The sequence below is a fragment of the Aythya fuligula genome, chromosome 8 (assembly GCF_009819795.1).
Source record: "Aythya fuligula isolate bAytFul2 chromosome 8, bAytFul2.pri, whole genome shotgun sequence".
Taxonomy (NCBI): domain Eukaryota; kingdom Metazoa; phylum Chordata; class Aves; order Anseriformes; family Anatidae; genus Aythya; species Aythya fuligula.
In genome coordinates this window covers 5,941,492-5,969,491 of record NC_045566.1, presented here as the reverse complement: position 1 = coordinate 5,969,491, position 28,000 = coordinate 5,941,492, and the positions used below count along the sequence as shown (strand labels likewise).

At 35.2% G+C, this 28,000-nt stretch overlaps 1 protein-coding gene across 1 annotated transcript; it reads left to right on the top strand.

Moving 5' to 3' along the window:
* Positions 1-83: 83 nt before the first annotated feature.
* LOC116491874 (nardilysin-like) lies at positions 84-28,000 on the top strand. The gene is given in 30 exon segments (XM_032192233.1): positions 84-189; positions 1,394-1,547; positions 1,996-2,069; positions 2,800-2,895; positions 3,415-3,443; positions 3,445-3,538; positions 4,525-4,582; positions 5,663-5,736; positions 7,268-7,337; positions 8,133-8,210; positions 8,681-8,801; positions 8,882-8,940; positions 9,888-9,942; positions 11,701-11,805; positions 11,953-12,076; positions 12,519-12,605; positions 13,176-13,295; positions 15,274-15,325; positions 16,486-16,636; positions 18,415-18,542; positions 20,728-20,890; positions 22,092-22,123; positions 22,423-22,561; positions 23,043-23,090; positions 23,583-23,635; positions 25,039-25,122; positions 26,117-26,207; positions 26,419-26,535; positions 27,062-27,151; positions 27,803-28,000. Coding segments are annotated over 30 exon segments (2,850 nt in total).

The following is a 28,000-nucleotide window of genomic DNA, read 5'->3' as shown; positions in this document are numbered from 1 at the left end:
CTGGATGAATTTCAGTTACTTCCTTGTCTGATCATTTGCCTGCCGGATAAAATTAAACATTTTTCTTACAAATTGTTGCAACAATGTACAATGTGTTTTCTTCCCAGTCTGCTGCTGCCCTTTGTGTTACTGTTGGCAGTTTTTGTGACCCTGAAGATTTGCCTGGGCTAGCACACTTTCTTGAACACAATATGTATCATTTTTCATGCTAGGCTTTCTTTTCAGTTTTGAGCTTTCACATTGATTTTGACTTTTGTATCAGTTTTGTTGTAATCTTAATATTTTTTACAAATCAAGCTGTTTGTGTAATTTTTAAGTGAACTCCAATTTTAATTCTGGTGTGGCTTGATGTGTTTAAAAATAGTGGCCTGATGTGAATAACAAAGTGGTTATATAGTCAAATAAACTTTAATTTTCCAATGTATGAAAATAAAAAGAATATGAGCATATGTGTAAGATACAACTCTGCTGAAATGTGTACATTTCTGTATTTGTGATGAGTAATGATACTTAAATATCATGTGAGGGTTTTGTGAACTCTAAATAGTTTTGTTAAAATTAATCCTGTTCATTCACATTTTTTTTTCCCCCTTTTAAATCAAATGCATATTAAGGCTATGGTAATTACTCTATCAAGTCCTTCTGAAACCTTTCTTTCTTGCTAGTATCTCTAACAATTTCCTTGTATGAAACCTGTACTAGTCACACACCCTTAAGTGTTCAGAGCAAATTTCAGCCTCTTATCTGTAATAAGAAGTTATTGACAGATAATAAGACGAATGACATCTTCAGAGTTCTGCCAGGTGTCATTAAAAAAGTGAAGACATCAGCCCATCTTTTGAAGTTAGCCATTCATCCAGGTAATGGTGGTTGCAGAGCAATGATACAGTGTGTTGTCACAGATTTTCTGTGGTTATTTTAGAGGACTATGAGTTCTTCCTGTCTTGCTGATCTGTAGATGATTTGATTTTTCACTGAATGGACTGAGATGTAATTCTTTGTTTCTTATACTTCTTTCAATTTTAGATTTGATGAATTATATTAATTTGTGTGTTTGCATGTATATCTGCTTGGGTCATTTTTTTTTTTTTTTTTTTTTTCTTTGAGTGTTATACTGGAAAAGAGCTGAAGACAAACACACTTGAGTTCTGCTTATAAGACAAAAAATATTTTAAATCTTATTTCTTGTATTTCTAAATAATTATTGTCTTCCAGAGTTTGTAACTTTATTCACCACCATGAAAGGAATCAAATTCCACCATCTAAATAAGAATTTACTTGATTTTAAAGAGTTTTAATCCCTTTTTACAGAAGTTCAAACTGTGAGGCACACAGCAAAAGGGGGCTGGGCTGTGAACTACTTATAATTTCCAATCCTGTTTCTTTCATTCAGTGGTATTTCTGGGGAGTTTAAAGTATCCAGATGAGAATGGGTTTGATGTGTTCCTGAAGAAACATGGTGGCAGTGAAAATGCTTCAACTGATTGTGAGCGAACGGTTTTCCACTTTGACATCGGGCAGCAATATTTTAAAGCAGCACTTGATAGGTAATGTGGTCACATTAAATAAATCATTACTTAGATTAAAATACATTATGGCAGTGTGTATTTGTGTAAAGAAACTGAATTAGTTGTTTCTATTTCCATGTTTTGGTCAGATTTAAGTTGGAACTTCTGAACATCTTTTTAGGGGTTAGTTCTTCTGAACATCTTCTTAGGGTTAATTATTGCCATTATTAATTTATTACATTTTTCAGTTCCCCAGTGGAGAAGTACTTTGAGAACCTTCTTGCAGTCTGTTCCTTTCAAATGTGGGTTTACTTAGGTTGCTGCGGAGCATTGAGTACCGTGTGATTAAGCCTTCAGATGTACATGTAAAGGTTTTCTTTATTCAGGCTAGTGTCATTGCCAGTATCTCTTGTAAGTTGGAAGTAATAATGTTTCTCTCTTTCCAGCAGGCGAAATGAAAATATTACCATTTTTCTTTCTGCTTTAGATGGGCTCAGTTTTTCATTCATCCATTAATGATCAGGGATGCAATAGACCGTGAGGTTGAAGCTATTGACAACGGTAAGAGTAATATAATTGTAATCTCTCTTTTCTTGAGATTCTCAGCCTGAAGTTCGTGAGTGCAGTATTTAACCAGCATACTTTCATATTCAATGTTACAAATTCTCATTTACGTTTAGAACTTCACTTCAGAAGTAACTTGTATTTAACATCTGGGTCAGTGGAATTTTATGATTTCCCTGAACTTCTTTGAGCCTTCCTTACATCCATACTTTAGTGGTAAAGGACACTTAGAGTTTGTCATTAAGAACGGTGAGATGTAGTGAGTGTAGAGCAGTATGAGTAAGACTGCATGGAGGACAGTCTTCATGAAAGCAATAGTATATTCTATTAGAAAATCAGAATTACCGTTTGTTTTGAAGTAAGGCAAACTTGCTCCATAGAAGCACCTCAAAAGGCATTAATGAAACAAGACAATTTTGGCGAACTGAAGTAACAATAGGTTAAAGGTGTTCACTAAAGGAATTATAAAAGGTTTTTTATTGAGATTTCACAATATATGAAGAGAGGTTGAAGAGTGTCAGCTTTAAAATAAATGTTAAATCACTTTTCTTCTTGCATTGTACATTACAGTTAGGAATACCGAAAATATTAAATCTGGCCAGGTTTGACTAGAAGATATATTTGACTTCAGAATATACCTCAATTTTTTCTTTGTTAAAATTATGTTGTCCTTTTATAGGAATATTGCCTTGAAACCAATGACAATACTGTTCAAATTCTTTAACAGAGTACCAGTTAGCGAAGCCCTGTGATACAAACAGGTGGGAGCTACTACTAGGAAGCCTTGCCAGACCTGGGTATCCAATGAGAAAGTTTTTCTGGGGTAAGTTCTGTTTAAATGACTGGGACAAAGGCATGCTCGCCCTGCTGGGCTTAGTAGCTTGGGCTATTGAATCAAAGCTCCCTGTATCTTTTCCATCACAATAAAACTCCCTGTCATTCTGTTAACTATGGCACCTTTTTGGTAAAAGTTTTGAGTTCTTCTCCAGTCTTTTCACAACTTTTCTGGCTATAGATATTAACCAAAATGTATTCATTCAAGAAAATATTGTTCTTTTGGAATGTCAAGGGGTTCCTTATAAGTAAATTAAGTAGTTAAAAATACTGATTTATTGACCAGAGTTTCATGGGTTTATCCAGACTCTTGGTAGTAGCTGTATAAATGTGAAATGTTTTTTATTTTTTCAGGCTTGAACATTTAAAATCACATTTTTTATGCTGCCTAGATTTCCATTTATTTTACTGAATATCCATTCTACAAAATATCTAAAAGTTAGCCCTTGAGCAGAAGAGTCCTATCAATACAGAAATAGCTAACTGATTGCTTTCTTAACTTTTACAGGTAATGCAGAGACATTAAAACACGAGCCTAAAAAAAAGTAACATCGATATTTATACGAGGTTGAAGGATTTTTGGTGGAACTATTATTCTGCTCCTTATATGAACTTAGTTGTTCAATCTAATGGTAATACCAGATATAAGCTTTGTATATTCCTCCTAAGTAATTTTCTGTTTTGACTTAAGCTTTTTATGAGAGAACGACTCTACCGTAATTGTCTAAATTGTTTTATAAACCTTTTTGGGAATACCAGTGCTTAATGCAGTGTTGTTTATATTATTGTGTTGGAATGAAAATCAAACCAGAATGTAAGTTATCCTGAGAACTGGCATTTAAATTTCTCTGATAGGTGGGAACCAGCTGAGTTCTGTATTTTAATTTTAACATATTTTATAATGAGAGAATTTTCTGGGTAAGATAATTTTTTTTTCTTCTGTGTGGGTATTAGTTGTTTTATCTTCTTAAAATAAATATCCTGTTTGATAGCATTAGAATGGATAGCATATTGCTAACACACTGTTTGGGTTATCTTGATGCATTCATTATCAGAAGTCATAATACAGTTAAATGCATTGGCTTAAAGTTTTATTTGTGAAAGACAGAAATATGAATTGTAGTTCTAGTTCTAGTTCTTCAGCTAAAAGCTGAAAAGCAGATTCAGATCACAAGAAGTGATCTGTATCTGAAGACAGTATCTATATAAATATACGTATCTTTAGTATTATTACTTTAGATATAGAAGGGGTGTAGTATAAGAATATGCATATTAAATCTTGATACTGATTTATTAGTTTGTTTATTTGCTTGTTCTGGTTTATTGTAAGAGAAGCAAAATTTACATGATTTTCATTTCTGACTTATGGAGAACAAGTACCTATGGGGCGTGGTGAAGCTGGAGAAATCAGATGAACATGCTCTGAATATTTCTACTTGGTTCTTTCTTGTATCAATGTATGTGGCTGAAAGCTCTAATAACCCTACTTTGGATCCCTAATTTAATATAGTTTTAAGTTTGCAAGATTTATGAATTGCTTTTACTTTCCTGAAAACATGCTTGTGCCCTTTGAAAAGATGTATTTCTGCTTTTTTTTTTTCTTTTTTCTCCTCACTAGAAACTTTGAACACTTTGGAGAATTGGGTGACAGAAATTTTTTCACAGATTCCAAATAAGTAAGATTCTTTTTTGATATTTCTCATATCTGTAAAACTAGGTTCTAAGCATGCAAAATTGTATGCAGTTGCTTTTCCTTGTATCTACAGAGGTTTTGATTCTTATTGATCATCTTATTATTTTCACCGACTAAATTAAGACAACATTGTCTTTAGAAGTTAGTAAATTCATAAAATGTTTCTTTAATATGTATTTGATAGCATTTAGTATGTTCCATAGATCATTGTTACACTTCTGTTCCTTCTGTAGTTACAGGGAAGATAGTTATATCTCATGTGAATCTCTTTGTGAATTTAAATGAAGTTGTTTTTTTTTTTTTTTTTCTCATTTGAAAAGTGAATCTGTTTGGTTCTAACCTGTTTGTTAAGTCAGCATTAGAAGCTGGAGTGTAGTCCATTGTATTAAAATTTCTAGCCTTGAAAAGTAACAGGGATGTGGTACAAATGAATCCAAATCATTATATTTTATTTTCACAAATTAAGAAATTAAATATTATTTATTTAAATTATTTTTGTTTATGGTGGAATTGTTACTTCAACTTACACATTATATTATTATGGGAGCTTGTTTCCAGTGGTTTCTTCTGAGATACAGAAAGAATCTGGTGCATCTTGACTGAAATTAGCCTTTGTGAATTGTCCTCTCAGTAGTTCCCACAAAATATTGGTGTGACATAAGAGGTACCTTATGTCAATGCCCATTTCAAGCTCTTCAGTTAGAAATTGGCTAAGGGCTTTATTCTATCCACATATTTCTGTGGAAGATGATTTTGTTTATACAAATCTGCTAAAGTGTTTGAAGGTTCCCCCAGATGGCAGGGAGCAAAGGTATTTATTTAACCTTTAGCCCACAAGCTTCCCATAGGGGAGGGAAGGCTGTACATCTGAAACAGTCGAAGGAATGTTGAAAATATTACCTCTTTAATTGGAATGCCTAGGTTCTGGTCCATGTTACTTGAAAGGATATCTTAGTTCTGTTGAACAGTTCAAGATGATACTTCAAAGCTGGGCTACTAAGCAGCTACTGCTTGCTTGCGTACAATAAACATTGTGCTAATTTTTTTTTTCTTTTCTTTAAAGTGGTTTACCAAAACCAAGTTTTGATCATCTGACAGACCCTTTTGATACACCAGAATTTCACAAACTTTATAGAGGTGAGAGACCTGGGACAGTGCATAACTAACAGAAACTTCAACATTTTACCTTTAGAGACACGTTCAAACTGCACCGAATGGACCTCATTCACGCTCTCTGTTATGCTTTGACAAGAATTTGCGTTAGATTTTCTTTTTAATCTTTTTACCTGTGCCTACATACCTTTTAATTGTTCTTGTATTTCTTTTTTCTTTGATTCTGATATTTGGTTCTTTCGTTTTCTGTTATTCTCTAAGAAGGAAACTAGTCTAATAGGTCAGGAAATCCAAACTTAAGGCTTCATTAGCAAACAGGCAGAGAGACCTCTGTTATGTCCCGACTTCTCACAGAAAACTGCCAGACCTTCCTTGCTCCCTGCATGCATCAGATTTTCCAGCGTCTACAGCCATTTGAAAACTTCTTTCAGGAAGAGTACATTGCTTTCCTCATGCATAGATAATAGTACCTTCAAGCAGTCTTTGATCTGGTGGATACAGAAATACCATCCATTGCCTGTGCAATCCTTATTTGTAAAACCTTTGTGTAATTTTCAGGGTTCCCTAGCAAGAAGCAGGCAAAGGCTCAACTTTCAAGAGAGCCCTTGCAGAGAGACTTTATATGCAGGGGATGAGTTAAATTCATTCAGGGTTGCCATAGCAACCCTTTCTGCTGTATCCAGAAAAAGATTGCTTTATCAGTAAGCACACCCTTTCACAATACCCGTCCTTCACTTTTGTTCAGGGGTCTCATAGCTATTAGGAGCAATAGATAGGCAGGCCTCAAATTAGCAGTGTCTTAGACTCTCTTGTACATCTTTGATCACTAATGCTCTTCCTCGTCTAAACGTATACCAGTACGTATATGCTCCACCTCTATAGTTTTTGGCAAGAGACTGCCCCTTCCATATTGCATAAGGGCATATAACTTCAGATTCTGGGGTTTGAGCACTATTATTTATAGCTACATAATACAATTCTCAGTCCTGCTACTCTTCAGTCCACTTCCCCTGATTGCAAAGGATTCTTGTTCACTTTTTGCAAGAGCCTGCTTTGTTGTGCAAAACTGCTCACCAGCCCCTAGGAGCTGTCAGATTGGTTCTGTGTCACGTTGCTGGCAATTTCTCAGTGATAAAAAAGAAAACAGGAGTATGGAAACCTAAACTGAGATGAAAATTATGATATTGACTGCAATAAACTAATCCCCTTCAGAAAGTGAGGGAGTTATTTCTCTGCATATGGATCTCATAACAAAGTGATTTGACTCTCTCACAGATAATTATACTTTATTTGCAGAAAGTCAGGATTACTGTGACTATCCTATTAAGCCATGGGATAGCATATAAGCCATACCTATTGACGATGGTTTAACAGAGCAGTGGATGGTAGTTTAATGAATTAGTGTGTATATTTGATGTATTTCCACATGCACAAGTGCATATGCATTTTTTTTTCTTCATCAAACAGATTATCTTGCTAACAGATGGTTCTTGGGATTAAAAGTATTGGAAATAATAACACATTTCTATTTTCAATGAATAAATGTATTTTACAGTTGTCCCGGTCAGTAACATCCATCTGTTGAATATTACTTGGGCACTGCCCCCACAAGAGAGAAATTACAGGTAAAGTGATGTTTAGACTTTCATTACATTAATTATGTAATTATCGTTAATTTACATTATATATTGATTTCATGCTGTTTATAAAACAGTTTGTGTTGGGAAGCCAATAAATGATCAACAACTCATCTCATGGTAATACCGCAAAACAGAATAATTTCAGGTAACATATTTCATGCTACTGGTGCTTTGAGAATAGCATCTAAAATAGTGTTCAGTAAGGTAAAATAAGGTAAAAGGTTTTTGTTGTTGTTTCTTTTTATTTTGGAACCAAGGATTATGTGGATTTTAGTTGCCTTTAATAAAGATACTAGTAAAGATATTACTTTTCTGAAGTATATTGGAGACACTTCCACTTATAATTTCTTCATTTTGTTATTACTTTCACTGACAAGCACTAGGAACTAGATCAACAGAGGGTTTAGTGTGTGGCACAATTTGACACCTGCAGTGTATGTGTTTGAATCACCTCCAGTGGCCTTTAAAACTGGAGTTAGGGGTCTGGGTTCTTTCCTTAGCAAGGTGATCCAAAGGACTTTTACACAAACTAACACAGAGCTCGTCAACAGAGACTACAAAGCAGAACTATATGTCTGAAATCTTAGTTATGTACCCGAACTGTGACAGCAAGTGAGATCTTTCCTACAGCTCCAAATCTGGAGTCTGAAAACTATTAGTGATAACTGGCACTAGAAGTTCTCTATCAAAGAAAAGTGAAATGTTCATTCTTTTCAAATTTTCAAAGATTTTTTTTTTTTTTCTTTTTGCATTATAACTGTCACCTAATCATTTTTCTAGGGTAAAGCCACTGCGCTATATCTCCTGGCTGGTAGGACATGAAGGCAAAGGCAGCATTCTCTCTTTTCTTAGGAAAAAGTATGTATTTTGTCTTTTTAAAGTGTGCAGCGGGGAAAACAATATAATTTGCCAAATTTTAAACAATGTCCATAGTTAGTTTTATTTTTTACCATTATGATGTGATTTAAGTGATGTAAAACACTCAATTAAGGTACCATATGTGTTTTTACTTCTAAAAACAACAATTATAACAGGAAGATTTTCTGACTTTGTTAACATATTCATGAGTATATGTTGCTCTTGTTCTAAATTAAAAATATGTCTTTAATATTATGATATGTTGAATGTAGTCTGGAAGGATGCCCGCCTTGCAGATTTTTAATTTGAACGTATTTGACATTGTAGAGAGAAACATCTCTTTGGCTTAATCAGTTAGGATTAAATTTTAAAGCAGCTTTCACTGAACTGAGATAAACTTTAACAATGAGGTGATACTTCAGGGAAATTTTTAACTGGAGTAATTAAGACTGGATTTAACTATTCAATAGGCTTTGGGCTGTCACCTTATCTGGAGGAAATACTGAGACAGGATTTGAGCAGAACTCCATTTATTCTATCTTCATGATTTCTATTACTTTGACTAGTGAAGGTTATGAGCATTTCTGTGAGGTAAATTTCATTGTAATTTCAATATCTTGCCATTTTGCCATGCAGATTTCAAAAGAAGCTACTTTTTTGTCTATCTTCAGGTTGCACATGTTGTATTCCAATATATGAAAATATTGCAGAAAGCGGGCCCAGATAAAAGGTAACTCTTGAATCCAGTGCATCATCACAATTTCAGTAGGAAAAAAAAAAAAAGATTACTGAAGATTCTCATCTTGTGTATGGCTATCCATTCCACTTAGATACATGTCATTTAAATTATAAGGAACACCCTTGTCCTCATGTCCTCTGTCACCTACAGCTCTTTCATCTTCCATGTTCTGCTAGAGACTGATTTCTAGTGTGACCAAACTTAAAACTGGTAACTCAGCTTTGTCATCCAACAGGGAACAGAACAGCTTTAAAACTTTAAAGAAAGAGCTGTTGCTAATGTAACTCATTTAGTTAAAAAATGAAAAGGAGCGTCTTGAGCAAGCAGCTTGAAACACAACAGAGGAATGAGGAGGTCCAGTGGCTTTGGATAGTCTGAGGACAGTAATCCTTTCAGCTAGCTTAGCTGCATCTGAAAGGATGTTTTCTGTATTTTGATAGCATTTCATTTGAAAATTCCTTTAGTTGGAAATCCAAACTACTAACTGAAAATTTCATTTTCAACGGGTTTGGTAAAAGTTCCACTAAACATTGCAATGTGAGAGTGATCTCAAATGTTTCCAGTCAGTCAGTAGGTATAACTGTGAATTGGAATCACAAGTTTTCAGTTCTCGTTTCCATTATGTTTTCTGTTTAACTCTTTAACTGTTACCTCTCTGAAAAAATGGAGGAAGCTAGTAATATGGAGGAAGAAGCTAGCTGAAGGACTAACTAGATTTGTCTGAAAAATCTTCAAAGTTTTGAGCTTTCAGACTGAAAGAAGTTATCTGCATATTTCTAGTATACTGCATTTTCCCCTTGTGTTATCTTAAGAAAGTATTCAATAGAGATATGGTACTTTTTGACTCAAATCTTCATTTTTTTTTTGCCTAGAAGTGTCCTCTTATTTGTCTCTAAATAAATGTAACAGTATATTGAATAAAATTTTTTCACTTACAGAATCTGCAAAGAGATCCAGAAGATAAATGATAATGAATTTTCTTTCCAGGATCAGGTACTTAGCTCTTTTTCAGCTATTATGTATAAGAATATCTCTGAGATGCATTTTTTTTTTAATTTTGTAACTTTAGACTTTCACTGTGTACTCTCTTACAGTAAATGGAATTAGAATTTTCCATTTAAAGACGTGTTGGAAGAAAGATTACTTCTTAAACAGAAAAGCATCACATTTAAGATAGAAAAATGATAGCCTTTATGACTTTTAAAGCTTTCCTATTAAAAGATGCCTCTTATAATAATGCATCTTGAATAGTCTATGATACTTTCCAAAAGGGATCTTCTTCTTGTGGGGTTTTGTTCCTCTCCATTTAATTTTTAATTTTAAGGTTTTAAGATTTTTGTGTCCGCTCCATTCTTGACTCAGTGCATGTTTTTTTTTTTTTCCACAAGTAGAAGTCATCTCCTCTGCAAAGTCTTAATAAATTTATTGTGTTTCTTTACTGAAACACACACTCTTTACTGTGTCTCTGTATGGTTCCTTGCTCAGAGTACTGATGTGCTGGTTGATGATTTTATATGTTCCTGCAATATGGATTATTAAAGTTTGAAATGGAAATCTTTTGCAAAATTGACACTTTAATTACACAATAGAAAGGTGTTCTGTATGTTAAAACACTTCTAGGGAAAAAAAAAGTCAGTATAAAATTAATGTGCTTATTTTAGGTTGAATTAGGTGTTGTTTTTTTCTCTCAATTTTCATGCTGAGAATCAAAGCTGATCAGGCTCATAAAGGTTCTCAATTTCTCTCAGAATTTAGATTTTAGTTGGACCTGAAAATTGCAATAGCATTGTTTTTTCTTCAGATACTGTTATTTATCAGCCATAGGATTCATGGGTGCAGCTTGAATCCAACCTCATTTTACAGTAGTTGTGGTATATGTGTGTGTGTTATCTTTGACTAGTGTGGTTGGTCAGCAAGTAAGGCTCACTTGAACCGTCTTTCCCCTCTCAGAATTATTGTTTATGCTTTCCTTAACCTCTTCATATCTGTTGTATTTATTGAAATTCACGTGTAGGGCTCTGAAATATGAGCAAATACCAACTTTCTTGGCATCATAAAAAATCTGCCTGTGAAGCCTTGTTGGACAACTCGACTTTCTGTAATGGTCCCAAGCACAGATGTTGCTGTGACATGCTGCTTTGAGGGGAAAGCACATTTTTAAAGTAAGCGTGTTTCAGCAGTGGGAATAAATTCTGGCTTGTGATCTTGGCAGTTCTGGTACAAGTGTTTGTGCTTTTAAAAGTCATGCAAAAAATTCTGAAAGCTCTTGGATTTATATGTGCACCAGGAGAAGGAGGATTGTGAGGAAGTGTTCATAACACATTTGGAAGGTATGAAAAAATGAAACATATTTTTTGAGGCACCCATGCACTTTCTTCTTCAGAGATCTACTAGAATTTTGGTCATGGCAAGGTGGGAAAGATACAGTGGGGGAGATGTGCCCTCCCAAAGCACATAGCATATTCTTTTTTTTTCTTCCTATGGACATATGTGTAATCAAGTAATCTTTTTATTATTATTATCTTTATGAAACTATCAGATAGAAACTTGTTTTGAATATGATCCTAACTACAGGGGCAGAAAATGTTCTTGTCTTTTTTTCTTTGATTTGTTGCAAGGATGGCTGCTTAATATATTGGGCAACCAATATATTTATTAAGTTAGAAAAGCTCTATATAGCACCAAAAAATGTAAAATAGATTGATGTTTTAGTTGTTAATGATATGAAACAAATATTTATTAATTTTACAGGTTGATCCAATTAATTATGTTGAGAATATTTGTGAAAACATGCATCTTTTCTGAAAGCAGGACTTTCTGACAGGAAATCAACTCCTGTTTGACTACAAACCTGAAGTGAGTGGACCCACAGCATTGAATATATGTATTTGAGATAGAAAGATTTAGTATATTGAGAATACTGAGTGAAATCAAAGGACCTTTACTAAGTATTTTGTGTGTGTGTATTTGGAGTTTAATTAAGTTTCTTCATCATTGATATAGGTAATTTCCAATGTTCTTGACCTGCTCTGCCCTCAGCAAGCCAATCTTTGTTTGTTGTCTACCAACAATGAGGGAAAGTGTCCTCTAAAGGAGAGATGGTTTGAGACACAGTACAGTGTAGAAGGTAAAAGCCTTTAAAGAATTTAGATTTTTTTTTTTCCAAATGGAAATTAAAGCTGTTAGAAAGGTAAAAGAGTAATGCCTAATAACACACATCTAAATATGTGAGAAAGAAATTTGACTAGTCAGCCTTTATGATCTCTAAATGAGTTTTAATTGCTAACCTGACTGTATGAATGTTGTAAAGGGACTGGGTGTTTTTGTGAATGTTCAGTAGCAATTTCCTTCTAAATTTTTTTTTTGTGGTAAATTAGCCTACCTAACCTTAGCGGCCAGGTATCTTCTATATGGGAGAACAGAATTTTCTGCTTAAGTAAATAAGTAAAGAGATGAAAACACAAGCAGTGCATATAGTGGATTTTTTTGGTAACTGAGAATGGTAATGCATATGATTTTCAAAGTTTGTTTGAAAACACGCTTTAAAAGTGGCATCATGTGCTTCACAGACATTGAGCAATACTGGGCTGCTGTGTGGGCCTTTGACTTTGAGATAAATCCAGACTTACACCATCCAGAAGAAAATGAATATCTAGGTAAGAAACCTATACCTGATTGAATTCTGTCATTGTTTTACATGTATTCCCTAGCTTGTTCTGCATGATAGTAAGTAATATCTGAAAAATGGTCTGTGCATTTTCAGTATTTCTATGGCTATAGGAAGATGTTTATTTGTGTTAAATTTTGGTCAAGGTTTTTACAAATTTCAGTTTTTGAATCAAATTCTATCTGTCATTGGTTCTTTACTGTATTTTTAAGGCAAAGTGAAATAAAACTGTCTTAATGCATTCATAATAATTTGTAATTGGCTAAAGAAAATCTGAGGTTGCATTATTGGTTTTGGCCAGCCACACTGTTTTAGAAAGACAGCACAATCAGAAAGAATACTAGCATTTTGAATAATTGTCTATTTGCACTTTGCTTGAAGATAGCAATATTGTTCAAATTATTGCTGTGGGGCCTAATTAACTATTTATGTCTGAAGAGTTGTATACAATGAATTTAATATAAAGACATAGAGGAGTTGGGAAAAGTCTGTTTTTAAAATAGTGTACTTGGATGGCGGATCTGAAGTTAACAAGCTGTGTGTTGTGTTTCTGTGTTAGCCACTGACTTCTCCCTAAAGGCACCTGATTTTCCTGAGGTAGATTATCCAGTGAAAGTTCTGAATACACCACAGGGATGCATGTGGTACAAGAAAGACAATAAATTCAGGAAACCTAAAGGTAACTAATGTATTAACAAATGTGCAAAACAAAGTGTTCTCCAGGTTCCTGTAAACATTGTATAGTCTCTATTTTTTTTTTCCCCTTTGTTAAATAGATGGTTAAGCACATGGCTTGTTATATGGAATACCTTTTTCTAAGACAAGTCTGGAGAGAGATGTTAATGCAGAACTACAGTGGTTTCATTTATATAGTGAGTGATACCCCAGTCTTTACTGCTTTTGCCCTCTGGGTCCCTAGCCCAAATATCCACTCCTCTTCCAGCACCTGCATCTGTGGATTGTTAGCCTATATGGTCTTTGACTCAACTTTGAGGGAGATCATACAGACCTGTGCTGGTAGCTACAGAAGCTCCTACGCTGAGGTTAGGAAAGGTGTGCACATTTTATTCTCTCTGGTTACATAAAACTCTGTATGTTGGATTTATAGAAGAAGAAAAGAGCTTAAATGCTTGCCCAATCACTTTGTATCCCGCAATGGAATAGGAAAGGTCAGGCAATAACTTATGTTCTAAAGGAAGACTTCAGTACAATAGAATTGGTTTATTTAATAGTAAAGAAAAGGTCATGTCTTTTGTTCTTTTACTCTCACATAAATTGATTTTGTAAAGTTGAAGTTGGTTTATTACCATTTTTTTTTTGATAACTTTGTTATTCTAGTATTGGAGAAAAGGTCATCTTCTTAGTGGGTACCTGCTATTCCATGGTCCATTAAAACTGCATTATTTCTGTTGAAGCTAAAGTGTTGTTTTCTGGTTTTGTTTTTCACTTTTTCACCTAACTTCACCTTTCCCAGATAACCCAATTCCAGCTGGGTACTTTGTCATGCAGTCTAGTATATCAGAGGTGTCTGCTTATGATTAGAGCTTTGTTGCTCAGTTGTGTTGTTTGGGTTATAGAAACTTGAATATCTCAATTTATGCTAGCCTGATGTGCTACTTAGATTAACACAGTTGTTTTTTTCACTGTACAAGAGCTCATAGATATTATCACTTGATTATCTTTCCTTATAGGTTTGAATTGCAGGATCTATCTCAAAGTCAAGTGTCAGTAGAACATTGTGACCAAGTATTGTCATTCTTATTGATTCTTTGAACTCTGACTCAACATGAAGCTACTTTAAAAACTGAAAGCCCCTCTAATAAATCAATCTATTCCCCCCCGCTTTTTATTAAAGGAAAACAGATTAAAAAAGCACTGCTTTCTAATACAGATCTAACTTTAAAAGAAAAAAAAAAGTGTGCCTCTCAGGAGTTAAAGCATCTGGAAGGAAGAAACCAATCTGGGGACTGTAAGTCTGGTTAGAATTTTAGAATTTAAAAAAAAAAAAAAAAAAAAAAAAAAAAACACCAAAAAAGTTCCCAAGAAACCCCATCCCAGAACCTTGCAACCCTTCCTTCTCCCCAGACATTTATATTTTCTCTGTATACTCAAATATATTCTCTGGAGTCACTGAGACAATACCAAATAAAACTATATTACCATTATTAGTGTAGTAATATTCTGTATCTGATATACATGTACTTAAGTTCTTATCGAGAATCTTTTTGATGTAGTATTTATATACTGTAAGAGTATTTTTTGGTTGTTTTTTTCAGAGGCCTTCTTACTGCTTTTGACATAGAGGGGTAACTATGTCAAATATCTGTGCATCTGTGGTATTAGTGCCTATAAAGAAAATCAGAGCAGATAAACTCTTGAGCAATTTAAAAACTGAATAAGTACAATCTGTCTTCTCCATATGAGTGTCTTTTTTGGTTCTTAATGCAAAGTGACTACAACTCCAAGTTCTCTTTAAATTTAAAAGTAGCTCAAAGTATGTAAGTTGGTGAAAATAATTATGGAACTGGCTAGAAGAAAGCTATTCAGAAGTATTTGCATTCTTGAATTGAAGCTGAAGTTGTTTCTGCAGTTGTTCCTTTCTTCTTTTCTTCTTTTTCTCTTTTTTTTTTTTTTTTTTTTTTTTTTTTCCCTCTCAGTTTATGTACATTTCCACCTAATTTCTCCACAGGTACAACAGTCTGCGGAGAGGTAAGAATATCTCTCTGTCATCTGCCCAGCAGACTAAGGCAGAAAATTAGATCTTTGATAAAGTAGTAGCAATTGACATGTTCGATACAGATTAAAGATCCCATTCCTTTCATTTAATTTGCTCTGTTGCTCAGTAGTTATATTTTGAGGAGGTAGGGAAAGGAATGTTTTTGCAGGAAAACGGAAATGCATACTAGATGTTAGTGCAGCTGACTTGGTATGAAAGTAGCTTATAACCCTTATGGTTATAAGAATTAAATCAGAGTAATCTGCTAGAACAGAAAGCTGATCAGAGACTGCTGGAATGGGCCATCAGCTGTGGGAAGCACATACAGCAAACTGAGAGATCTCTAGTGTGTAGCTGTGAAAGAAACTGATGCAGAACAGCACTGAAGTGCGTAAATTACTGAGTTCTGCTTGTAACTCCATAAATATATCACATCCCCCTTTGTGCCGCATGCCCGCTAACCTTTGATCAAGACTGTCTGTTGTAACAAGATGGATAGTAGTTCTGTTGTAAGATTGCTACAGAGCTTCATGAAAGGGAGAATCATTTATTTCAAATATCTTCAGAAGCCTTTATTTCACCAGGCCTTAACAGTACATGTTTTTGAAATTTTAACAGAAACGCTTGATTTTAATATGGTGGGCATTTCACAATTCTTAACCATTATGAAATATTCCTTGAAGTGATAAAATGTGTTTATACCTATTTTGACTCCATCGCAGACACTTCCATTTCAGATATAGCTGTGAATCTTTCAAATGTCATCTTTGCAGCTACCTTTTTTTGCAGCTAACACATTTTTTTTAGCCTTGTTAGTATGTAGCAAACAAATTTTACTGAGTGTTAATATAGTCCTTAAAAATTAATTCTTTGTTCAAGGTAGTTGTTATCCTTGCACATACTAGAAAGTGCTGCAAGTTATCATACAGCGTGGTTTTAATAACATTTTTTTGCTTTTCCTCTGATACACTACATTTCTAAGTCTCATGCCAGAAAATCTAGAAGACATCTTTGTGTGTAATACCTAACTAGGTGCTTCAAGCTCTTACCCTTGAACAATAACTTGTCCTTAGAACTATTGGATTGAATAGTTCTTTTCTTTGTTTCTTTTCCATGTTGATTCCCATTCTAACTTCCTTTTTCATTCATGTAGTGTAGTCCTTCTAGATATTTTTGTAAGCATCCTCTCTCTGAATCTGTCAGAACCAGCATATGGAGCTGATATTGCTAAACTGGAGTACAAACTGGTGGCTGGAGAGCATGGTTTGATCATTAGAGTGAAAGGATTCAATCATAAGCTACCTGTAAGTCTTAACGTCATCCTTAATAGAGCTCAACAAATCAAATGTTGAGCATTATTTTCTGTTAGTCAGAAGCCTGAAATGCTTGCTTTTATGCTACAGTTCATTAATTAATAATTCTATTTAGTTTTAAAGTCTACTGAGGGATAATGGTTTTGCATGTAGTAAAGAACCATGTGCATTTTTTCTGCTGAGTCCCTCAAAAACTGTAAGATCAGTGAGGTAAAGACTTATGGCTTAGGCTGGACACTTTAGGATGTGAATTGTAAAAAGAATGAGTGTGGAGTAAAGAAGGCTGAATACAAAACAATTGGGTTTTAACTAAGTCAAGGTTTTTTGCATGCAGTAAGAAAGAATGAAATGAAAGTTTAAAAATACTGAGCTCTGATTCGAAATGTATAATGCAACTCTTCTCAGTACAAATCTGATTTTAACTTATGCTTATCATATGAAAGTCTCCCATGACTTCCTCTAACAGAAGTGGTCTAAGAACTGAGAGCATGGCCAGTGCCAAACAGCAGATATGTGTGTGGGGCATACTGTTTGACGGTGGAAGGGGTAGGCAGCTGTGGAGTCACAACAGCAAGCTGGGACAAATCATTTCAATACAGATGTTAAAAAGTGCTTTCCTAATAGCTATTCAGTTCTGTATTTTTAAGTAGATGGTAGAGGCACAATCATATTGACTGTCCTCCTCTGTCTATAAGAAGTGTCATTGGCACAGATGGATCTCCACCAACTGGTACTGTGAAGGGAGCAGTTGCAAATATGTTCACTGATCAACTGCTTCTAGTTATATCAGTAAAATAAAGATATGTCTGTAATATGGATAAGGTTTTGATGGTGTGGGAACCTAACTCTGGCTATGAAATTCTCACACTCCTAAAGGATCTCAGCTAGAGATAAAGAACCACGTGTTATCTGTGGACTTCTGGACCTGTGAATAACTTTGGTTAGTAACTGCAGTTTTACTTTCAGTTTCCAAATTATCAGATTTGGTTTTCAGAAGCTTTTCAGCCATCCCAGGGGATGCTTGAGAGAAAAGCCAAACTCTGTGAGAGTGACTATTGCAACTAATTATTCAGATATAAGGAGCTTTTTAGGAGCTCTGGGAGCAAAATTTAGATCTTAGTATAGGACAAGAAAAACCTAATGTAAGAGATTCCTGTCTTTACATACACTGGGTATAGTTTACTGGCATCTCTGAAGTCCTAGATACATTTTGACTATGAGACAGGGTTGAAAGGAACTAAAGGAGCAGAATGAATTTTCATCCCTCTGTAATGTTTTATTGGAAGACCAGAGGTGAACAAGATATTTGTGTATCCTGCAGGATGTTACAAGTGAAGATTTTGCTGTCTAGATTTCACATCAATATGAGTAGGTTGTTGCTCTGTTTGTTTCTCCCCGTTTTCAAGTAAAGAAATTTCATTGTATTTTCTTGACTATTTTAAGTTAAATTTATTAATTTATTTTATAATAAGAGATAGCTATCCAGTTATAAGTATTCTTGGTAAAAGGAGTTGTATGGTTTTAGCAGAACTGTTGTCTGACCGATGTGTTCTGGTAATGGATTATTTATTTTTAAATAATTGATTCATTTATTTATGGTTTTTCTTTTAAATATATATGTAATTAATTTGTTGCCTGGAGAAAATATAAGAGGTTTAAATACTGTATTTTTGAATGCTCTGTTATGTCTCACATTTGGTTGATTTGAAAAGAACCAAGTTGTCCTTCTCATAGTGTCAGTTTCTCAGGAAACAATATTTTCTTTACAGCTACTGCTTCAGCTCATCATTGACCATTTGTCTGACTTCAGTTTTACTCCAGGAGTCTTTGAGATGGTTAAAGAGGAGCTAAGGAAGACTTACTTCAATATGCTCATCAAATCGGAGATGTTAGCCAAGTGAGTGTCTGTGGGAAAGGCTTAATTTTAGGGTAGTGATAGGGAAAAAAAAGGCATTCATCTTTGTTCTTCCTATGTTGTCATAGTAGCGTAATATAGTTGCTTGAAGAGTTGCCTGTCTTTTTATCAGAAATTACCATGCAGTTCTTTGCATACTCTTGCTGAATATAGTGAATGCCAGCACAATAATTATATGTGAGCACAATTTTCAAACTGCCAAATATTTTTGCTTTATACTAAGTACCAAGACTAATGATCAGGTGCCAAAAGCTGACATGAATTCACATATTAAAAGTTATCCTGTATATTTTTTTTCTTAGTTGCTTACATTTTTTCTGTCAACAGCACCTGTGTGTATGTTCTCTGAGGTTAAAATTCCTCATTAAATTACCAAATCTTCTGAATAGGCGTCAGCTGGGGTCATTCCACTCCCAGAGTTTCAGCCCAGCTGCCTTTTACTTCTTTCTAATTGCTATCGGTGTCACTCACATTTCATGCTATATCTTTATCAGTACTTCTTGCATTCTCTCCAGAAGGAAATTTTATTTTTACTTTGCTTATCAGTTAGACAGCCTCTGTTTGTTTCTATAAAATAAAAAAAATGTTAAAGAAGAGGAGAAACTTGAGGTCTGCTGCCCCACAGGTAAGGATAAGTAGACAAAACTGATATTGCATAAAATTTGTGTCAGCCAGCAAAATTTCTGCTTGTTTTGGAAAGGATAGTTACTGGAGTCAGAGCTTTTTTGTAGCTGAAAAGCAGGAAAGGTACCTAGAATATTCTTCCACAGATCAATAGAAACCACATTGCATAATCTTTAAAGAAAAGACAGTAGCTAGCACTGTATGAATATAATCTGACATCTTGTGTGATATTCTGTGAATCTGATGATGTAAATATTCTGCTAGCACTGTGTGCTGATTTTTCTCAAAGGAGAAAATATTAATCAAAATGATCAAAATGAGATAGGGTTGTAGTTTCCCGATCTGCAGGAGCAGTTAGAGGTTGCTCCTCTTTGGCCTTGCTCTTGTTATGAAGGTAAAGTGTGTTCAGATACTAAATTGAAGCTGAAGGATTTTGTAGCATTCATATCACTAATAGCTATTGACACTTTTGTAAAATTAGTTTGTCATTTGTACGTTATGTTGTCTTTGTAGGATTTTGGCTTGAATTGACTAACTGAAATTCAAAGACTTTTGTGTACTTGTAGATTAAAAGGCTCTGCTCCAGTATCTAGGATTAAACTGAGCCTTTTGTGGGCTGCTGTACAGGTAGCACAAACAGTGCATAGGTCCCTGAAGAATGAGGGAGATAAGTGCATCAAATAATTGTATAAACCGTTATTGAGTTAGCCAGTTTACTGGAAATTCCACTGTGTGTTAAAAAACCAACTTCAGCAAAAAGGCAATCCAATGGTAAATATCATCTCTAAAAATTCAGTATAGTGGAAGATATATTGTGGTTGTCTTATGTTGGATCATTTTTGCTAATGCAGTTTCTCAGCAAAATGTTATTTTTCAAAATCGTTGGCTTTTTGGCTTCAAATATTTCTATAGTGACACTGACTGATTTTCCTATTGATTTGTTTTTTATTGCAATGAGATTTACCAAGACTCTGTAACTCAGGAAGGCAAACAGTTTTTTAGGGTGCTTTCTATAACTCCTTCCCTTTTCACAGTTCTCAGTTGTGCTTCTGAACAGGCTTACATAACCACACCAAAGACTGTTGAAGAATGTACCCCCCCCTCCTCTCAGTTAAATAAAAATTGGAGACTGTTGCTTAAAGTCAATGATCAAGTCACAGTTTGGCTTATGAGAAGAATGGTGAAGCTTTCAGTATAAAATACTTTCTTCTTTTTTTAATACTTTTTAACAATTTTTTTTTTAGGTATCTGCTAAAACTTCAATTTTTTATTGACCTCTCTGAATGGTGTACTGCAGAATAGTATTTATGTGATGATAGGTACAGTGTTTAATGCAAAGGTGAAACTTCTTAATCCTATGCGTGAATTTCTCATTTACATGTTTGAGAGCCTGTATTTTATTAGCCCCTTTGATTCTTGTCAGTAGTTTCATGCTTGCTTTGGTTTCTTTTGGGGACAATATCTGATGTTTCTGGGTAAAGTCAACTGCATTTTTTCTTGCCAAAGTTCTGAAAAGATTTTTTTTTTTTTTTTTTTTTTTTAGAGACCTGTGTCATGTAATTTTGGAGCATGGCAAGTGGCCTATCATAGATAAGTACCAGAGATTAATGAAGGGCATTTCTGCAGAGTCTTTATTGTCTTTTGTTAAGGCTTTCAAATCACAGCTATTTGTGGAGGGTTTAGCACAAGGAAACTTAACGTGTCAGGTAAGCTCGACAATGAAAGTTTGGGGTCTGCAGTTTTTGGTCTTTTTTGTTTGTTTGTTCGCTTTTAGTGAAAGAGCTGTGTTTAATTATTTTGAACATAATTACAGCAAACCTTATTACTAACCATTTTGCCAGCCCTATTTTTCACCAGTATTTTGGCAGATCCAGGTGGCCTGAGAGTGCCAATATAATCTAGGACACTTGCTATTTTACTCCTGTGTTGACTAAACATGATATATAATTGTTCTATTTCTCATTTATGTTTCTGCATTGCAGTTAATGTTAAAAGCTGATCAGTGTCTGCACAGGCAGTATTCCACCGTATTTCAAGTGGAATTTCAAATGTGTAGCTCTTGATTTTCTTGCTAAATTTGTGGTGTAATACAGCTAAATGACAAGGTCAAATGCAGCAGTGCAGCTTAACATCTCTCAATCGTAATTCATGTGGAAGAGCTTTGTCTACAGGCCATAAGTCTTAGTTTTTAAAAACCTGATCATGCCAAGGTTTAGCCACAGATCCACTTATACAAGGTTGCCTCTGCTTCTCAGTAGACAGATAAGGTTACTGTTTTAACAATAAAGAAGCAGATTCATGGAAACTTTTGTCAAAGTATTATTGGAAATAGAGGTTCTGGTAATTGCTGAGTTACTGTTGTGGCATGTTGCTTGAAAGTTAAGCTGAAGATTAAAGGCGTAGTTATCGCAGAGTTAAGCTATGTTTTGTGCTGGTGGGTATACTTTACACCTACTGTGTAGTCACCTGTCTTCTTGTGCTCTTCTGTTCCATTGTTTGCTGCCTTTCCCTCAACCAGAGCTGGGGCTTCCTTCCAAGTATTTCATCATAGCATGCAAGAGAGGTTCCTCCTCTAGATTTCTTGTATCTGGTCTCCTTTCTATTCAAAGTTGCATTACACTGTCTACATCTTCCATGGGTTCTTTTTTTGCCGCCACATTATTACTGGGGAAAGGCTACAAATGCCCAAGCAAGAAATTATGTTGAAGTAGTTCTTAATTTTATTTTCTTTCCCCTGCAAAGTAGAAGAGAGCAGAATCTGTCATCTTCAAGAGCTTTGAAGATTCACAGATCATTGGCAAGGGTTCTGGAACAAGGCAATCGATGCCGTCCTGAACTTGGCAGTGTATATTAAGACTAATAATTCTCATCTCTGAAGTTAAACTAATTGTACATTTTCTTTCCTAGGAAGCAAAAGGTTTTCTGCGTTATGTTGTTGCGTGAGTATCTGATTCCTACACAGTTCCCCTTCAATTACACTTTCCTGGAGGGAAAGCGTGGGCAAGGGTGGGAAGAAAACTGAAAGCACAATTGAAATTGATTTAAGACTTTCAAGTATATAACTTTATTCTAGAAACCTTATGGTTTTTCTTCTGTTCATTTAAATAGGAAGGAATTTTAAGGGGAGGGGAACAATGTGAATTGACCACCGTGGTATCTGGATTGTGAAGCCTGGCTCATTGTTCTTGGCTGAGACGTGAGCAGCTGTCTGACACTTTGCTCTTTGTGCTCCCTTCAGAAAGCTCCAGTTTGCTCCCCTGGCCCACCCCTGCCCTGTGCAGTTCCGGGTGGTGGATCTGCCAAATACACACCTGCTCTGCAAAGTGAAAACTCTCAACAAAGGGGATGCCAACTCTGAAGTGACGGTGTATTATCAGGTAGGGCATTAGAGTTTTGCATGTAGTTGTTTGTATTATTTGTAGTAATTTGCTGTGTGGGCACAATTCAAAGAGCAATCAATGCAGAACCAGTCCGCGTGATTGCTGTGCAGGGAAAGAGAACTGAATGATAGTGATTTTGTAAGTGCAGTTCCTCTGCACAAGACCTACTAAAGTCCTTGATGAAATTACAGCCTATATTATTTTGTTATTGATTATTTTCAATGTATGTATTTCGTGTTTTCATATCCCATCCAATCCAGTCTTGCTTTTGTCACCTTTCTTACCTTTCTTGCCTTGGTGGGCAGTTGAAGTCCCATCCTCCCCTTTAGTTAGTCTTCCTACCCATGTAGTGGATAACAAATGAAACTACTTACTTTTTACAATAGAAAAACAGAAATTGTTGGCTTGTTGCTTTGTATAATAACTTACTGAGCATTTAATGCCGAAGTCAATCTGGGCTGGATTTGTTTGTTTTTAGGCTGGGGCAAGGAGTTTAAGAGAATGTGTTCTTACAGAGTTGCTTGTGGTAAGTTTTGATGTTTTCTAACAAATCATGAGTGTTTACTGGTTTGTGTACTGGCTGCATTTACATACAATGCAATGCTCAGTACGTGGATAAGTAATGGTTAACGTTAAGATAAAGCACTAACTCCTGTGACATGTGTGATTGTTGTAGCCTACTTGCACTTCTATAGGGTAAGTACTTGGGACTGTTCTGGGATGGTTCTTCAAACAATGCACTGTTTCACTTAAGAATTAATAAATATATCTGTTATAAAATGACAGTGTGAAGGTTAATTTTCCATCTTATCCTGTTGAAGGGGCATAGATTTAATTGTGTTAATTTATTCCTAAATCTTTGAGGATAGGAGAAGTTGGGAGGAGGTGTAGTGGGTTTAGTCCATACTTCCTTGATTTGATCATGCCTGTGCACAAGGGCTGAAATAGTGTGGGTGTGGTAAAACATTTACTGTTGTTTACAGGAGAACATTTTGAATAAATTCAAGCTGTGTTTCAGATGCACATGGAGGAGCCTTGTTTCAATTTCCTGCGAACCAAAGAAACACTTGGGTAAGCTCACTGTCAGAAGGTATAGTTCCCATTCAGCTGTTTTCTTCCTGAACAATCAGTCCCATTACCTTGTTGCTATGGGAAACTAGCTAATTTCTGGAATAGTGTAGCTGAAAGTCCAGGGTAATATACTACAAGAAAATACAGCATTGTCACTAGATGTTTCTGTCACAGCTTCTTAGTTAATTTTTCTAGGTCTACAGATGGGCCCATATCCTCTCTTTAATTGCACATAACTGCATAAATGCTTGGGGTGCATTCCAATCTGTGTGTATCTGTAATATTTAGAGTCTGGATCTATGCCAGTGTTCATGTTGTGAATACCCTGCCTTCTCTGGTGTAATTGTTTTAGTGCTCTATATATTGAAATTACACAAAGAAGCCTCCTGTAAACTGATAACACAACTGAAGAAAGAAAACCAAAGTGTTCTGCATCTAGCGGTTGTCCACATACAAGCTGTGATGCCTAAGATGTTGGTGTTCACTTGTAGCTATGTCCTGGACTGATGTTGATAGCTAAGGCAAAATAATGAGAAATGCTAGATGCTGTCAAAAAGATTTTGTGCTTTTTTCAGGCTGTAAACCCTGTAAAGTTCACAACCAAGGTTAGCTTCCATGGAGAGGTTAATTTTTTCATTATTCTTAGTGTCTAAATCAGAAGGTAGACTTGAAGGCATTTAAAAAAAAAATCTGTTTCTTGATAAACAAAAATCAACTGAAGAAGCATCAAATCTTTGCTGGAAGAATATCTCACATGGTTCTTTGCTCATTGAATGCTGGGAGACAGGTCAATGGCTGCAGTGGTGAGAGGGGTATTCTTGGTGCAGGTATGAATATCCTTCATGGAGTCAGTAGAAAATATGCTATTCCTAAAAAGGGATATTTAATTATGGTGTTCCTCGGAGTTTAAACAGCTATTTGCTATTCAATTAGTCCATACATTACATCCTGTCAGGAACTTCATGTATGAGCACTGACAGCTTAGCCACACTCATCTTGTCCATTTTAACCAGCAAGAAACATGACATGGTTTCAGTGATGGCACTTGCTAACTGCAGATGCCTAAAAAATTGTTTCATTTGGATTGATGACAGCCCAACTTGGACCATTCGTGATCTTGTACCTCATTTGCAGGAATTCTTAGAATATAATTATCTAAGCCTGTTTATAAAAACATTAAGCAGAGCTGTAGGAGATTGACTGAACTTAGAAAAGGTTATTCCACTTAGTATTTGCATATGTTTTTAAGTTAACCCTTTAGGAATATTTGGTGTTAGTAGCCTTATGGGAAATGTTAAGTCTAAGCACTGGTAATGTTTTTACTTTGTTGTTAAAATTATGAATATTAAGTGATCTTTGCTTCTGTAATCAAGTCTTCCCTTCCCCTATCTCTTTCATTTAAGCTACCATGTGTACCCGGCCTATAGAAATAATTCTGGGATTATTGGGTTTTCCATTAGTGTAACAACACAAGCAACCAAGCACAAGTAAGTCTTCCTGATTTTACAGTGGTTGGATTTCTGGCATATGCATCTTCGGGTTTTGAGAGCTTTGAGAAACTCAGAGCTGGCACGTGCAGATCTGCTCCTATCTGAATAAGATATTTGTTACAAGAATTCTCACAATTAAATTATACAACTAAGATTTAAGATTTCTTGTTCTTACAGTGCTTATATTTATGGTACAGTGATACAGGCATGTTTAGCTGTCAGTTTTGGAAGTAGAAAAAATGTTATATAGTTGAAGTCTCTGCTGCATGTAGTCTTTATATGATATCACAGACTGTTAGTGTCTTTTTCATCCCTTTTTGGTAAAAAGATATTTTTTCTCATTGCATTGTTTGTTTTTGCTCTGTTAAGATTCTCTTATCCACAGTAAACAAGCCCGTGTGAGAAACAAAACCACCTAAAACATCTGTTTTGAAATTATTAACTTACTGATTAAAAAAAAACACATTTGTTAAGAGCTGTTAGTTTTAGTGCCAGAACAACTTTGTATGCATCTTTTTGGATGATGATACTTCTGATTTGAAGACTGCTACTATTATGTGAGTGAGTTTTGCAGTTTCACACAATTGTCTTAAGGAAAGAGTGGAAGTTAAACATCCCAGCTTTCAGAGAGTACCTCTTACTCAGCTCATAGTGGCATGATCACCCATAGTGTGCAGTCAAAGTGGCTATGCTGGATAATGCATTTTAAGCAAGGGATATTAGATGTTTCCTGGAGAAGGATGCTCCAGAAAGAACCACAGCAAATGAGAGGGACAGAAAGCCAGGCACAGGTGTAGAAGTGATACTGTGGCCTTACTAGCAGCCTAGAGATGAAGGTTTTTGGTCAGATGTTGCCTGAGAGAGGTAAACTGTGAAGGTTTTCCCTCTCCTGACTGAACGAGCATAGAAACACTCAGTTCTGGTATAGAAGACATTTGAATCTGAAAGTTAACAGCATTGTCTGTAACTTTGGTCCTTCGTCTCCCTTCAGTTCTGAATTTGTTGACAAGAAAATAGAACAATTTCTGTTGTACTTTGAAGAAAAAATGAAACTTTTAACTGAAGATGCATTTCATGCTCAGGTAATCAGAAAGAAGCAGTCTAGTAAACCTCCACAGGCTCTTCCGTCTTGATTTATTGACAAACCAACCAGGTAGCCAGCTTGAAGAGGAAGAAAGAAAAACTGATACTGTTCCCTAGTTTTGTTTTGTGACTTTGGGGGACTGAACTCCAGTTCTTTTTCAGGGCTCCTGGCTTTTCTGTATGAATATTAATAAAAATGTATTTTTACAGGTCCGTTCTCTAATCAACACTAAAGAATATGAAGATACTTTTCTTGGTGGAGAAATGGATAGACATTGGAAGGAAATTATAAGTCAGCAGTATCTTTTTGACAGGCTCGCCTGTGAGGTAAGGATTTTAATTTAACTCATCATATTGTTATGTATAGTAGCCTTTTAGATTTTTGAATAGAAAGTGTATTATTAACTTTATTATTATAAAGTGTTTTAACAAATAGGTGAAGCAAACAACAACGATGGCCAGCATGGTATAAAGAATTTACATCTAAATCTGGTCTGTTCATGGCTTCTTATTTTTTTGAAGGCATTATGCAGTGTGCTTCAAGGTGAATAGTAGTAATAATTCAGAATTATTTCACAGAATTTATACCAATCCAGGTTAATTCTTCTTAAGCACTGGCTAGTAGTTCTATTGGAGAATGCTGTTGACAGACCTTGCTGTTTAGTTATTAGGCTTGTACTTGGTGCTGGAGTACAGAAGCTTATAAAGCATAAGGCTTATAAAGATGTTTGCAGTGATCCTTAATGTTAGCGATCCCATTCGCTTTTAAAACAATGTCTTAAAAAAAAAAAACAAAACACAGACACAAAAACAAAACACAACAATGTCTTAAGTATTCTTTTGTGGGTTTTAGAATGAAGCATCAAAATCACTTACCAAAGAAGATCTCATTGAATGGTTCCAAGTTCTTAGGGGAAAAGATAGAAGAACACTCAGTATACATGTAAGTACATCTGCAATCAGTGCTATATTGGACACTTTTCCTTTATTATTTCTTTTTAGGAAAGATGCAATTTGACTGTCTTAACTAAATTTCAAGATATTTTCTTTTCTTCTTCATGATGCTCTGACTACCCATTTTTAAAGTGCTGTGCTCTGAAAATGGTTATGAAGTTTTAGAATCCTGATATATAACAGTTAAATGCTGGAATTACCAATGTTACAGTGGATGTCAGTCTCTGAAATCCTGCTGCTACTTAAGTCCTTGACTTAAGAACTCTGAAAGTTGCAGGAAAGTTGTGAAATTCTGTACTAGCGTTTATCCCTGTAGTTGTGGGTGGTAGGATTGATCTCATCAACTTCAATTATTTTAACATTAGCCATGTAGTTAAGCTGCTTTTGTCCCTAGTGGACAGAGGCTCCTCTAGAGATAGAGGATACTTCTCCCATGTTAAGACAGGGAGGTTGAAACACTACCTGAAAGCATTGTCTGTTGATGATGGAGGCAGCCTAGACTACAGATTCAGAATGTTGAATTTGACTGCTTTGTACTCCAGTTTTGCTACACTGGTTTATAAAATATGGTTAAAGCTTGCTTTGGATTTTTTACCATCCACTTGTTGCCTTTCTGGTAACTGGTCTGTGAATTTTTCAGGTTGTTGGATATGGTGAGCAAGAACAGGACTCAGAATTTGCAGCTGTCTTAGATGTACAGGGCCCACTGCTTGGTGAACACCCTCAATTAACGTTCTTACCCCCATCTTCCTATATGAAAAATACTGCTTTCATCAGGCACATCAAAGATTTCACATCAACCCTTAATCTTCTTCCTTATCATAAGATCTTACAATAA